Raw genomic sequence first — 13885 nt, 5'->3', positions numbered from 1 at the left:
TATCTCTACCACTCCTGCTGTCTCTAGAGAGTTGAAAACAGCAGGTCTGGGACAGGTAGTACGTCTGGTGAACAGGTCAGGATTCCATAGCCGCAGGCAGAACAGTTGAAACTGGAGCAGCAGCACAGCCAGGTGGACTGGGGACAGCAAGGAGTCATCATGCCAGGTAGTCCTGAGGCATGGTCCTAGGGCTCAGGTCCTCCGAGAGAGAGAAAGAAAGAGAGAATTAGAGAGAGCATACTTAATTTCACACAGGACACCGGATAAGACAGGAGAAGTACTCCAGATATAACAAACTGACCCTAGCCCCCCGAAACATAAACTACTGCAGCATAAATACTGGAGGCTGAGACAGGAGGGGTTAGGAGACACTGTGGCCCCATCTGATGATACCCCCGGACAGGGCCAAACAGGACGGATATAACCCCACCCACTTTGCCAAAGCACAGCCCCCACACCACTAGAGGGATATCTTCAACCACCAACTTACCATCCTGAGACAAGGCCGAGTATAGCCCACAAAGATCTCCGCCGCGGCACAACCCAAGGGGGGGTGCCAACCCAGACAGGAAGAGCACGTCAGTGACTCAACCCACTCAAGTGACGCACCCCTCCTAGGGACGGCATGAAAGAGCACCAGTAAGCCAGTGACTCAGCCCCTGTAGTAAGGTTAGAGGCAGAGAATCCCAGTGGAGAGAGGGGAACCGGCCAGGCAGAGACAGCAAGGGCGGTTCGTTGCTCCGGTTCATTGCTCTTTTCGTTCACCTTCACACTCCTGGGCCAGACTACACTCAATCATATGATCCACTGAAGAGATGAGTCTTCAGTAAAGACTTAAAGGTTGAGACAGAGTCTACGTCTTTCACATGGGTAGGCAGACCATTCCATAAAAATGGAGCTATAGGACAAAGCCCTGCCTCCAGCTGTTTGCTTAGAAATTCTAGGGACAATTAGGAGGTCTGCGTCTTGTGTAGGTGTGTACGGCAGGACCAAACCAGAAAGATATGTAGGAGCAAGCCCATGTAATGCTTTGTAGGTTAGCAGTTAAACCTTGAACTCAGCCCTTGCCTTAACAGGAAGCCAGTGTAGGGAGGCTAACACTGGAGTAATATGATCACATTTTTTGGTTCTAGTCAGGATTCTAGCAGCCGTATTTAGCACTGAAGTTTATTTAATGCTTTATCCAGGTAGCCGGAAAGTAGAGCATTGCAGTAATCTAACCTAGAAGTAACAAAAGCATGGATACATTTTTCTGCATCGTTTTTGGATAGAATGTTTCTGATTTTTGCAATGTTACGTAGATTGGAAAAAGCTGTCCTTGAAACAGTCTTGATATGTTCGTCAAAAGAGAGATCAGGGTCCAGAGTAACGCTGAGGTCCTTCACAGTTTTATTTGAGACGACTGTACAACCATAAAGATTAAGCAGAAGATCTCTTTGTTTCTTGGGTCCTAGAACAAGCATCTCTGTTTTGTCCGAGTTTAAAAGTAGAAAGTTTGCAGCCATCCACTTCCTTATGACTGAAACACAGGCTTCTAGCGAGGGCAATTTTGTGGCTTCACCATGTTTCATTGAAATATACAGCTGTGTGTCATCCGCATAGCAGTGAAAGTTAACATTATGTTTTCGAATGACATCCCCAAGAGGTAAAATATATAGTGAAAACAATAGTGGTCCTAAAATGGAACCTTGAGGAACACCAACATTTACAGTTGATTTGTCAGAGGACAAACCATTCAGAGACAAACTGATATCTTTCCGACAGATAAGATCTAAACCAGGCCAGAACTTGTCCGTGTAGACCAATTTGGGTTTCCAATCTCTCCAAAAGAATGTGGTGATCGATGGTATCAAAAGCAGCACTAAGGTCTAGGAGCACGAGGACAGATGCAGAGCCTCGGTCTGATGCAGTTTCAGTGCTATGATGGGGTCTAAAACCAGACTGAAGCATTTTGTATTCATTGTTTGTCTTCAGGAAGGCAGTGAGTTGCTGCGCAACAGCTTTTTCAATTTTTTTTGACAGGAATGGAAGATTCGATATAGGCCGATATTTGGGTCAAGGTTTGGCGTTTTTAAGAGAGGCTTTATTACTGCCACTTTTAGTGAGTTTGGTACACATCCGGTGGATAGAGAGCCGTTTATTATGTTCAACATAGGAGGGCCAAGCACAGGAAGCAGCTCTTTCAGTAGTTTAATTGGAATAAGATCCAGTATGCAGCTTGAAGGTTTAGAGGCCATGATTATTTTCATCATTGTGTCAAGAGATATAGTACTAAAACACTCTCTTGATCCTAGGTCCTGGCAGAGTTGTGCAGACTCAGGACAACTGAGCTCTGGAGGAATACGCAGATTTAAAGAGGAGTCCGTAATTTGCTTTCTAATGATCATGATCTTTTCCTCAAAGAAGTTCATGAATTTATCACTGCTGAAGTGAAAGCCATCCTCACTTGGGAATGCTGCTTTTTAGTTAGCTTTGCGACAATAGCAAAAATACATTTAGAATTGTTCTTATTTTCCTCAATTAAGTTGGAAAAATAGGATGATCGAGCAGCAGTGAGGGCTCTTCGATACTGCACGGTACTGTCTTTCCAAGCTAATCGGAAGACTTCCAGTTTGGTGTGACGCCATTTCCATTCCAATTTTCTGGAAGCTTGCTTCAGAGCTGGGGTATTTTCTGTATACCAGGGAGCTAGCTTCTTATGACAAATGTTTTTTAGTTTTTAGGTCTAATATCCATTGCTTGTGTTCCTTAGCCCAAGCAAGTCTCTTCTTCTTATTGGTGTCCTTAAGTAGTGGTTTCTTTACAGTAATTCAACCATGAAGGCCTGATTCATGCAGTCTCCTCTGAACAGTTGATGTTGAGATGTGTCTGTCACTTGATGGACTGTTGTTTCTCTTTGGTTATTTGAGGCACTGTAGTGACGCAGTGCCTTAGACCGTTAACCAACTCAGTTAAGAATGACAGCCTACCCCGGCCAATCCCAGATGACGCAGATGACGCTGGGCCAATTGTGCACCGCCCAATCACGGCCGCATGTGATACAGCCTGGATTCAAACCAGGGACTGTAGTGACGCAGTGCCTTAGACCGTTGCGCCACTCAGGAGCCCGTAAAAGTGTGTTCCCTGACTGGGAATTGAACCTGGGCCACGGGGGTGAGAGCACAGAATCCTAACCATTAGACCACCCCTACCTTGTCACAACACAACCGATTGGCTCAAACGCATTAAGAAGAAAATAAATTCCACAAATTAACTTTTAAGAAAGCACACCTGTTATTGAAATTCATTCCAGGTGACTACCTCAGGAAGCTGGTTGAGAGAATGCCAAGAGTGTGCAAAGCTGTCATCAAGCTAAAGGGTGCTACTACTACTAAGAATCTCAAATATATTTTTATTTGTTTAACACTTTTTTGGTTACTACATGATTCCATATGTGTTGTTTCATAGTTTGGATGTCTTCACTATTATTCTACAATGTAGAAAATAGTAAAAATGGAGAAAAACCTTGGAATGAGAAGGTGTGTCCCAACTATTGACTGGTTGTAACGGGATTCTTCCTTCGAAGGAGAGGCGGACCAATACGCAGCGTGGTTGAAGTTCATGGTTTTTTAATAAGAAAAACTATACTTGAACAAACTACAAAACAATAAATGTGAAAACCCGAAACCAGTCCTGTTTGGTACAAACACTGACACAGGAGACAAACACCCACCAACACACAGTGAAACCCAGGCTACCTAAGTATGATTCTCAATCAGAGACAACTAATGACACCTGCCTCTGATTGAGAACCATACTAGGCCGAAACATAGAAAATCCCCAAATCATAGAAAAACAAACATAGACTGCCCACCCCAACTCACGCCAAGACCATACTAAATAATGACAAAATAAAGGTCAGAACGTGACACTGGTACTGTTTATCATACACCCCATCACCCCCAGCTTTTACCCTTTGACTCTATCTACCCCTTTGTCCCGGATACAGATTTGTCTTTAATCCGTTCCACTCAGTTAAATAAAAATTTACGGACATTTTACATCTATACGGAAAATGTTTTCCCCTACCCCATCTTTAGGTTGATTGGGTGGCCGAGGGGGAACTTTACATACGGCTCTGGTGGAGTAGTAACCTACAAAACCATTTTATATTCTCCTGTTACGGTTGGTATGGTATGACTCCTGTTACAGTTGGTATGGTATGACTCCTGTTACAGTTGGTATGGTATGACTCCTGTTACAGTTGGTATGGTATGACTCCTGTTACAGTTGGTATGGTATGACTCCTGTTACAGTTGGTATGGTATGACTCCTGTTACAGTTGGTATGGTATGACTCCTGTTACGGTTGGTATGGTATGACTCCTGTTACGGTTGGTATGGTATGACTCCTGTTACGGTTGGTATGGTATGACTCCTGTTACAGTTGGTATGGTATGACTCCTGTTACGGTTGGTATGGTATGACTCCTGTTACAGTTGGTATGGTATGACTCCTGTTACGGTTGGTATGGTATGACTCCTGTTACAGTTGGTATGGTATGACTCCTGTTACGGTTGGTATGGTATGACTCCTGTTACGGTTGGTATGGTATGACTCCTGTTACGGTTGGTATGGTATGACTCCTGTTACGGTTGGTATGGTATGACTCCTGTTACGGTTGGTATGGTATGACTCCTGCTACGGTTGGTATGGTATGACTCCTGTTACGGTTGGTATGGTATGACTCCTGTTACGGTTGGTATGGTATGACTCCTGCTACTGTTGGTATGGTATGACTCCTGTTACGGTTGGTATGGTATGACTCCTGTTACGGTTGGTATGGTATGACTCCTGTTACGGTTGGTATGACTCCTGTTACGGTTGGTATGGTATGACTCCTGTTACAGTTGGTATGGTATGACTCCTGTTACGGTTGGTATGGTATGACTCCTGTTACGGTTGGTATGGTATGACTCCTGTTACGGTTGGTATGGTATGACTCCTGTTACGGTTGGTATGGTATGACTCCTGTTACGGTTGGTATGGTATGACTCCTGCTACGGTTGGTATGGTATGACTCCTGTTACGGTTGGTATGGTATGACTCCTGTTACGGTTGGTATGGTATGACTCCTGCTACTGTTGGTATGGTATGACTCCTGTTACGGTTGGTATGGTATGACTCCTGTTACGGTTGGTATGGTATGACTCCTGTTACGGTTGGTATGCTATGGTATGACTCCTGTTACGGTTGGTATGGTATGACTCCTGTTACAGTTGGTATGGTATGACTCCTGTTACAGTTGGTATGGTATGACTCCTGTTACGGTTGGTATGGTATGACTCCTGTTACGGTTGGTATGCTATGGTATGACTCCTGTTACAGTTGGTATGGTATGACTCCTGTTACAGTTGGTATGGTATGACTCCTGTTACAGTTGGTATGGTATGACTCCTTCCACCAGCTCACTCGCGAGATCAACCTTTTCCTTTCCACCAACCAATCCCAGAGCAGTGCCAACAGGAGCGCCTATACACACAACAGCAGGGTCATGGGTGGCAAATCAGAGATGAGCGTTGAGGAAGTTGCCATGGGTTTCGTCAGAGGGGCCAACGAGGCCATGTCGTCCAATCAGAGCATTGACACAGGTATTGAGGGGAGGGATTATTATCATGACACACGGCGAGACCCAGGAGGCAGATGGTTGGAGTTTAAGATGTTTAATAATCCAAAAAGGGTAGGTAAGAGAATGGTCGTGGACAGGAAAAGGGTAGGTAAGAGAATGGTCGTGGACAGGAAAAGGGTAGGTAAGAGAATGGTCGTGGACAGGAAAAGGGTAGGTAAGAGAATGGTCGTGGACAGGAAAAGGGTAGGTAAGAGAATGGTCGTGGACAGGAAAAGGGTAGGTAAGAGAATGGTCGTGGACAGGAAAAGGGTAGGTAAGAGAATGGTCGTGGACAGGAAAAGGGTAGGTAAGAGAATGGTCGTGGACAGGAAAAGGGTAGGTAAGAGAATGGTCGTGGACAGGAAAAGGGTAGGTAAGAGAATGGTCGTGGACAGGAAAAGGGTAGGTAAGAGAATGGTCGTGGACAGGAAAAGGGTAGGTAAGAGAATGGTCGTGGACAGGAAAAGGGTAGGTAAGAGAATGGTCGTGGACAGGAAAAGGGTAGGTAAGAGAATGGTCGTGGACAGGAAAAGGGTAGGTAAGAGAATGGTCGTGGACAGGAAAAGGGTAGGTAAGAGAATGGTCGTGGACAGGAAAAGGGTAGGTAAGAGAATGGTCGTGGACAGGAAAAGGGTAGGTAAGAGAATGGTCGTGGACAGGAAAAGGGTAGGTAAGAGAATGGTCGTGGACAGGAAAAGGGTAGGTAAGAGAATGGTCGTGGACAGGAAAAGGGTAGGTAAGAGAATGGTCGTGGACAGGAAAAGGGTAGGTAAGAGAATGGTCGTGGACAGGAAAAGGGTAGGTAAGAGAATGGTCGTGGACAGGAAAAGGGTAGGTAAGAGAATGGTCGTGGACAGGAAAAGGGTAGGTAAGAGAATGGTCGTGGACAGGAAAAGGGTAGGTAAGAGAATGGTCGTGGACAGAAAAAGGGTAGGTAAGAGAATGGTCGTGGACAGGAAAAGGGTAGGTAAGAGAATGGTCGTGGACAGGAAAAGGGTAGGTAAGAGAATGGTCGTGGACAGGAAAAGGGTAGGTAAGAGAATGGTCGTGGACAGGAAAAGGGTAGGTAAGAGAATGGTCGTGGACAGGAAAAGGGTAGGTAAGAGAATGGTCGTGGACAGGAAAAGGGTAGGTAAGAGAATGGTCGTGGACAGGAAAAGGGTAGGTAAGAGAATGGTCGTGGACAGGAAAAGGGTAGGTAAGAGAATGGTCGTGGACAGGAAAAGGGTAGGTAAGAGAATGGTCGTGGACAGGAAAAGGGTAGGTAAGAGAATGGTCGTGGACAGGAAAAGGGTAGGTAAGAGAATGGTCGTGGACAGGAAAAGGGTAGGTAAGAGAATGGTCGTGGACAGGAAAAGGGTAGGTAAGAGAATGGTCGTGGACAGGAAAAGGGTAGGTAAGAGAATGGTCGTGGACAGGAAAAGGGTAGGTAAGAGAATGGTCGTGGACAGGAAAAGGGTAGGTAAGAGAATGGTCGTGGACAGGAAAAGGGTAGGTAAGAGAATGGTCGTGGACAGGCAAAAGGTCAAAACCAGTTCAGACTCCACCCAGTCCAGGAGGTACAGAGTGGCAGACAGGCTCGAGGTCAAGGCAGGCAGAATAGTCAGGCAGGCGGGTACAGAGTCCAGAAACAGGCAAGGGTCAAAACCGGGAGGATGAGAAAAAGGAGAATATTAAAGGCAGGAGTACGGGAAAAACCACTGGTTGACTTGGAACATACAAGATGAACTGGCACAGAGAGACAGGAAACACAGGGATAAATACACTGGGGAAAACAAGACAAACTGGTACAGAGAGACAGGAAACACAGGGATAAATACACTGGCACAGAGACAGGAAACACAGGTGGTGTGGTGGGGCTGAGAGGCAGGAGGGTTGAGGTGTGGGACTGAGAGGCAGGAGGGTTGAGGTGTGGTGGGGCTGAGAGGCAGGAGGGTTGAGGTGTGGGTTTAGGTGTGGGTCTGAGAGGCAGGAGGATTGAGAGGGCCTCATCCCGACAGGGGGAGGAGAGTTTTCAGTGTCTATGATGATAGGGGAAGGAGAGAGGGGGTGCAGGCCCAGGGCAGGCAGGCATGGAGAATAGATTGGGAGATAGTGAGCATTGATGTCCCAGCAGCAAGACGTTGGTAGAGTGACGTAAATCAGATGTTAAGGAGTGGCTTGGGACCTTACAGCACGGATCCAAGACAAGAAAATAAAAAATTAATGGATCACAATTCCTGTGGTAAAAATGTTAGTCACACCCAAAGAGATATCCTAAAACTCTGCCCCCTCCCAGTGAGCGGATATCTGCCTACTCATCAGGAAAGACGACTTGGAGACTCTCTACAAGTATTTCTTCAGTAATAGCCAGTATTGTACACTAATACAGGGATAACATCGATGAACATTTAGGGGTGAAACTACATGACACCAATCTTTAGCGGTACCGGAACACCAAGTCTAGGACCAAAAGGCTCCTTAACAGCTTCTACCCCCAAGACATAAGACTGCTGAACAACTAATCAAATGGCCACCTGGACTATTTACATCGACTCACCCTTTATTTTTACACTGCTGTTTAATATCTATGCATAGTCACTTTACAAATTACCTCAACTAACTTCTACATTAACTCTGTACCGGTAACCCCTGTAAAGCCTCGTTATTGTTATGTACATTTCTCGTGTTACTTTTTGATTGATTTGTTTACATTCGTTTATTTTGTAAATATTTTATTAACTCTATTTCTTGAACTGCATTGTGGGTCAAGGGCTTGTAAGTAAGCATTTCACGGTAAGGTTCGGCTCATGTGACAAATAAAATGTGATTTAGACTAGAATAACAGCTACCATTAACAGTAACCCTTATGCAAATAAGCCGTTTAGAGCTGGCTGGGGGGATTCAAGCTTTTTGTCAGGCAGGCATACAGTAAGATCACATTGTCTTGTGTTGTAACACTGGGACATCTCTATAGGACAAAGAATACAAGGCATTCGACACTGAACTTTAACTCTGAACCAATTATGCACAGCTTATCTCAAGTCAGGGACAAACACTCAATTTTGGTTCAACCATCTGAACAAACACACCTAACCTCACTGGAGTAAGAGGCAGTGATCCACTGGGCACCGATGAGACAAGATGACCAACACAGCACACACACAAAGACAAAGAGCTCTATCTTCACTTAGGTGAGGCATAGAAAACCTCACTTCTCTGCAATATTGAAAAGCGCCATGTCTTTTCCTATATGAATACTATCAAAGCCAACAGTTGAGTGAAAGAAAACATTTTATTTCATACCCTGTGAAGAAAAAGCTGACTTTTCAATACTGGCTCCATGTGCAGTTTTACATCTTAAAATACTGTACAAGCTTTTCAAAAGACAACCATAAAAACAAAAGGGAAGAAAATAATTTTCCTCTGGAAAAAAATCCACTGAGAAAACACATTCAATAGTCGAGGTAGGCAACATTTAAGAGAGATTTCTTAAAAGGAAAAATGTATCACATTGACAATACAATCGTGCAAACGCGGGCAGTGCAACATCCCTGTATTAACTGATTTCATAAGAATGAGGTAGACAACTGATTTCATAAAAATGAGGTAGATATTAGTGGTTGTATATTTGAGGTAGATATTAGTGGTTGTATATTTGAGGGAGATATTAGTGGTTGTACGTTTGAATTTACAATTTGGTCTTCTGTAAACATTTAATAAATGTGGACACGAAGTTAAGTTTGTACGGATAGGTCATTCTTATCCCTGCATTGCACTTACAATATGTTCGGTGCTGGCTTGATTTGAGTCATAGTCAATAATGGGGATAACGTCTGAGAGGGGGTTCACTCTGCAGGGCATACTGACCAGCAGGCTGGTGAGACGACTGATTGGGTGGACCCAGCACATCAAACACACTCTTATTGGGTGGTACTGACTGGAGCATAGTGTCCAGGTCCATAATGAGGGGAGGGCGCCCGCTGGGTAAGAGGGGCCAGTAGGCATGACCTACAAAATGGTTGGATGTGACAGGAGACCCTCCGTAACCATACAGAGGCATGCCCAGAGGCATCAGAGGGCCTCCGTTAAAACGCATGCTGGGCGGGGCCACAGCATTGGGCGGTGTGTACTTGGCATATGAGGTGGGAAGCTCCCAGGGAGGGGGGCAGCCTCGGCGGGCAGTCTTGTGTGGAGGGGGTCTGCAGTCCTCGTACCCGTCTGATCCCGCCTCGCCCTCGGGCACCTGCTTCCCGCCTTGCGACACGCCCCTCCAGTCCTCATCGGAAGACGAGGCGGGGCTGACGGAGCTCGCTGAGGCGCTGCGGGCGGAGGAGGAGTAGCGAGTGCATGGAGGAGGGGAAGGGCGAGAGTGGGGCTCCACCCCCCAGCAGTCCCTGCCCCTGTCGGGTTCTCCTGCTTCGCTGGCCGGCCTCAGGCTGTGGAGGAGGGAGTCAATGGCAAAGGACGAGTCCAGCTTGGGCCGGTAAAGGTCCTCCTGAGAGGGGGAGAGCTGTCTGGTGGGCATGGGGGATAGAGCGGTGAAAGAGGGGCCGGGAGGGGGGGTTGTGATGGGTCCTCGGGGTAGAACAATGATTGGTGGTGGGGGGGCCGGGGGTTCCGCATCTGGCTTATGTTGGTGCCCATGCAGGATGTAAGGAGCAAGATCCTGGGCGAAGATGGTCTCATCCTGGCGTGACACAGCAGTGTTCTGCCTCTTGAGGAGCTCCAGCGGCACCCGGCTCACTTCCACGGCCCAGAAGTTCCCCTTCCCCTGGGGCTTCCCAGGATCCTTCAGTACCTACAGGGACCAGGAGTGATAGACAGCGGTGAGATCAAAAGTATAGTACAACCTGAAAACCAGTCAGACAGGATCTCCCCAGTTTCACATCTCATGATTTGCCAGAATGATTTGCTTCATCTAATGTTTCATAAAGCACTGCAGTGGCTTTTGATAGGCTACACAGGTAGTCTAGTGGTTAAGTGCATTGGGCCAGTAACCGAAAGGTCGCTGGTTCGAATGCCCGAGCCAACTAGGTGAAAAATCTGCCAATATTCCATTGAGCAAGGCACTCAACCCTAATTGGTGTTGGACTAGTAACCGGAAGGTTGCAAGTTCAAACCCCCGAGCTGACAAGGTACAAATCTGTTGTTCTGCCCCTGAACAGGCAGTTAACCCACTGTTCCTAGGCCGTCATTTAAAATAAGAATTTGTTCTTAACTGACTTGCCTAGTTAAATAAAGGTAAAATAAAAAAATTAAAATAATAATTGTTCCTGTAAGTTGCTCTGGATAAGAGTGTCTGCTAAATAACTAACATGTAAATGTAATATGTATACTTGCTTATAGGTTGTTTGGATTCTAGAATCAAACATATAATTGAGCTCACTGATTGACATAACAATAAAGAAGACACTAAATCAGACACACCTTAACAAAGCAGTCATAGGAAGAGAGGTTGTGTCGCACTGAGTCCCGCCAGCCTTTGTAGTTCCCTTTGAAAAAAGGGAAAAGTGTACTGATCTCCTTTAGAATCTGGGGAGAGACAATAAGAAAGGAGTCAACTTGCATCAATGGGTGTCTGCATTAAACAGTCAAATTAGCAGACTATATTAAAGAGATACTGTATATGATTGAAAACATGATTGCAGCCTTTTCATAGGCCTATAATACAAAAGTAAGATGAACTGTAGGACTGATAGCCTACACAGAGAGCTATCATCGACTATGTTTCTTATCAACTCAACCAACTCCAGCTGATACATCAGTGTCTGGTTTCACTGTATGCTGCTATCCTTAACAAAACAAACCCAGAAAAGCATGGCAGTCACTGAAGTGGGCCAAGCGGTTACTAGCTTACTCTGTTTAGCGTCAAATGATTGTACTGTTCTGTCTGTTTAATGCAATCGAACGTCGTATACCTACCCCTACAAAGACCGTTTTTTAAAACTTGCGACAAAACAGAATCCCCGATTAGAACTTTTTAAATAATAAAGTATATCAACTTTCTTTGCTGAAACTTAAATAATACATGAAAATAACAATGATTAACAGCCAAAATGTACACAAATAACCATGCGTAATTTGGTCTAAATTGACACCAATAACCTTGCGTAATTTGACCAAAATTTACAATTTATTCTAAACTTGCATGTTCGCACACCAACTCACGTTACCTCAGACAACGTAAGCTTCTTCTCTGAAGAATTTTGGATGACCATGGCAATCATTGCGAGGTAGGAGTAGGGTGGTTTGGGGTAGCGCTGATAGTTTTTTTTCTTTCCATTTTTCGTCTGGTCCCAAGATTCCTCCTTGATCGGCCCATCTTTGTTGAGCTCGGGCGACGGCTGGTAGGATGACCCGGGCGGTCCGTGGTGGTTTAGCAGCATCGCTTTATCCATGGGCGCTGTGGCCCAGCTGAACTGGGCAGGGGCAAGCTTTTCCAGCCGTGGAGGCTGTTGGACTGGCACCTGGGTCGAGTAGGAAGGCCCGTGTTAGGCTGCAGAGCTCCGCGCTGTGGCAATCAGAGGATGAATATGGAAGTCAAGTTGATGGTCGTGGTGGCCTCCCAGGCTAGGAGAGCGCAGGTAGGAGAGCGGGTGGTGCCAGCAGGCTCTGACCCCCCCAGTGCTTTGTCATGCTGATCATCGAGGGGGCTGCACTGTCGGGCAGGAGGGGGAGGGAGGGAGTCGGTTCGTAACCTCTGGCAGACTGTTGGCTCCAGGCCGCCTCTATTTAAAGAGCAAACAATTAACAGCTTCATGTAAATCCCGCTGCGTAATGGAGGAGAGAATGAAGCGCTATCTGCGGGCAGAAGGTTCGGGGGGGGGGGGGGGGGGGGGGTCTGTGTGTGCGAGAGAGTAAGACAGTAAATCTGTAAATAACCCCTCGGACAACAGGCAATTTACCACAGCATTCCTTTTGGCAAAGGTGCCCCAAAACTTTTACGCAGCAGGTGCGCATGGAAGTGATGAAGACAGCTTGGCTGTCGAAACGTTGGTATTCAATTTTTGCATCTGAGCTCCTAGAGTGTGCGGGTCTCTTTTATTTTCAAGTTTCTATTCCGCTAGCCAGCACCTCGTCTTAATAGGTGTGCGTTTCTTTTTCTTCTAGCGCATGGGAGTGAGACAGACAGATTATCCAAATTGTGTTGTGTTGTGTTGTATATCAGTCCACTTGAATGTTCCTTTTGAATCATTAGCCCCCCCCCTTACACAAGGTATTGGGGGTCATAATGAGAAACCCCCATCTAACTTTCTTAAATGTTGAGACTTGCTTACAGTAAGCACAGATTGTGTAGTGATGTTCCAATGTCACTAGTATATCAGTCGCCAACGTGACCCATATAAAAGAGGTGGGAGACTCCAGAGATTTGAGAATGAAAGTAGAACGTTGGAGTGGGGGGAGGGAACGAGAGTGGCCCACAAGCAGAGAGGGAAAAAAACCGAGGAATTTTGGGTGAGGCTTTCATTCAATCAACAATTTATGGCAAGCAATATACCTAGCACAGCTAATATACAAACATTGAGGGATTTAACACCCTCGGTCCACTAAACAGATACACTGAATGAAGATAGAGATCATGTCAATTCAAAATATTAGGCGTACTTCTCATTAATTGTGTTGCTGATTTGTTGTGCCATTGTGACAAATTGTCAACTAGTGGCCCAAAAAGTACTAGATCACATTGGGCTATAGTAACTGCACGGAAAAAATAGGCAGTCCTGTACACCATATTTATTACAAAACAATATATTATTGTAGCCTATTATAAAATATATATTTATTATCTAAATATATGGCTCTGCGTGTAATTATTAAAATATGTCCGATTGCATATTTTGAAAATATATAAAACAGTAGGCAGACTAGCCTAATGGGCACTGGCAGTATCCTGCATGTGTCAGTATAATTAAAATAGATGTTCTTATTCAAAAGCATATTAAAACTTCTGAGAGTACTCAAACGCAGGGACTGTGCAGGAGCGTACCAGTTGGGGTGTAGGCTATTTGCGCACAGTAGGAAGTCCCTTGAGAATATGCAGTGCGAGTCCAACGTGAAAGAGTAGTTTCGGGAATGCATGCCTCTTTTGTGAAAGTTAATGTAGTGCTAATGCCCAAGCCCTTACTTCTCAGCAAGACCGTGAAAACAAGTTGGATTAGCCAGATTTTCATTGGCAGACAGACTGACTGTCTCGTTTCAGGGATGGCCTACTATTTAGCGTGCGAGGACATACAATCGACGATTCAACACCATCCAT

The 13885-nt window shown here is 45.5% G+C and overlaps 1 protein-coding gene across 1 annotated transcript; it reads right to left on the bottom strand.

Annotated features, from left to right (window-relative positions):
- Positions 1-8697: 8697 nt before the first annotated feature.
- LOC110490826 (forkhead box protein H1-like) lies at positions 8698-12315 on the bottom strand. Its single transcript, XM_021564273.2, has 3 exons — positions 11802-12315; positions 11056-11160; positions 8698-10426 (listed from the first exon to the last, which is right to left on the bottom strand). Exons 1-3 carry the CDS (start codon positions 12024-12026, stop codon positions 9443-9445), a joined length of 1314 nt encoding a protein of 437 aa, XP_021419948.1. The 5' UTR covers positions 12027-12315; the 3' UTR covers positions 8698-9442.
- Positions 12316-13885: the final 1570 nt, after the last annotated feature.

This window comes from Oncorhynchus mykiss, chromosome 15, assembly GCF_013265735.2.
Source record: "Oncorhynchus mykiss isolate Arlee chromosome 15, USDA_OmykA_1.1, whole genome shotgun sequence".
NCBI lineage: Eukaryota > Metazoa > Chordata > Actinopteri > Salmoniformes > Salmonidae > Oncorhynchus > Oncorhynchus mykiss.
The sequence above is the reverse complement of the archived record's forward strand: the minus strand, read 5'-3'. Positions and strand labels throughout refer to the sequence as shown.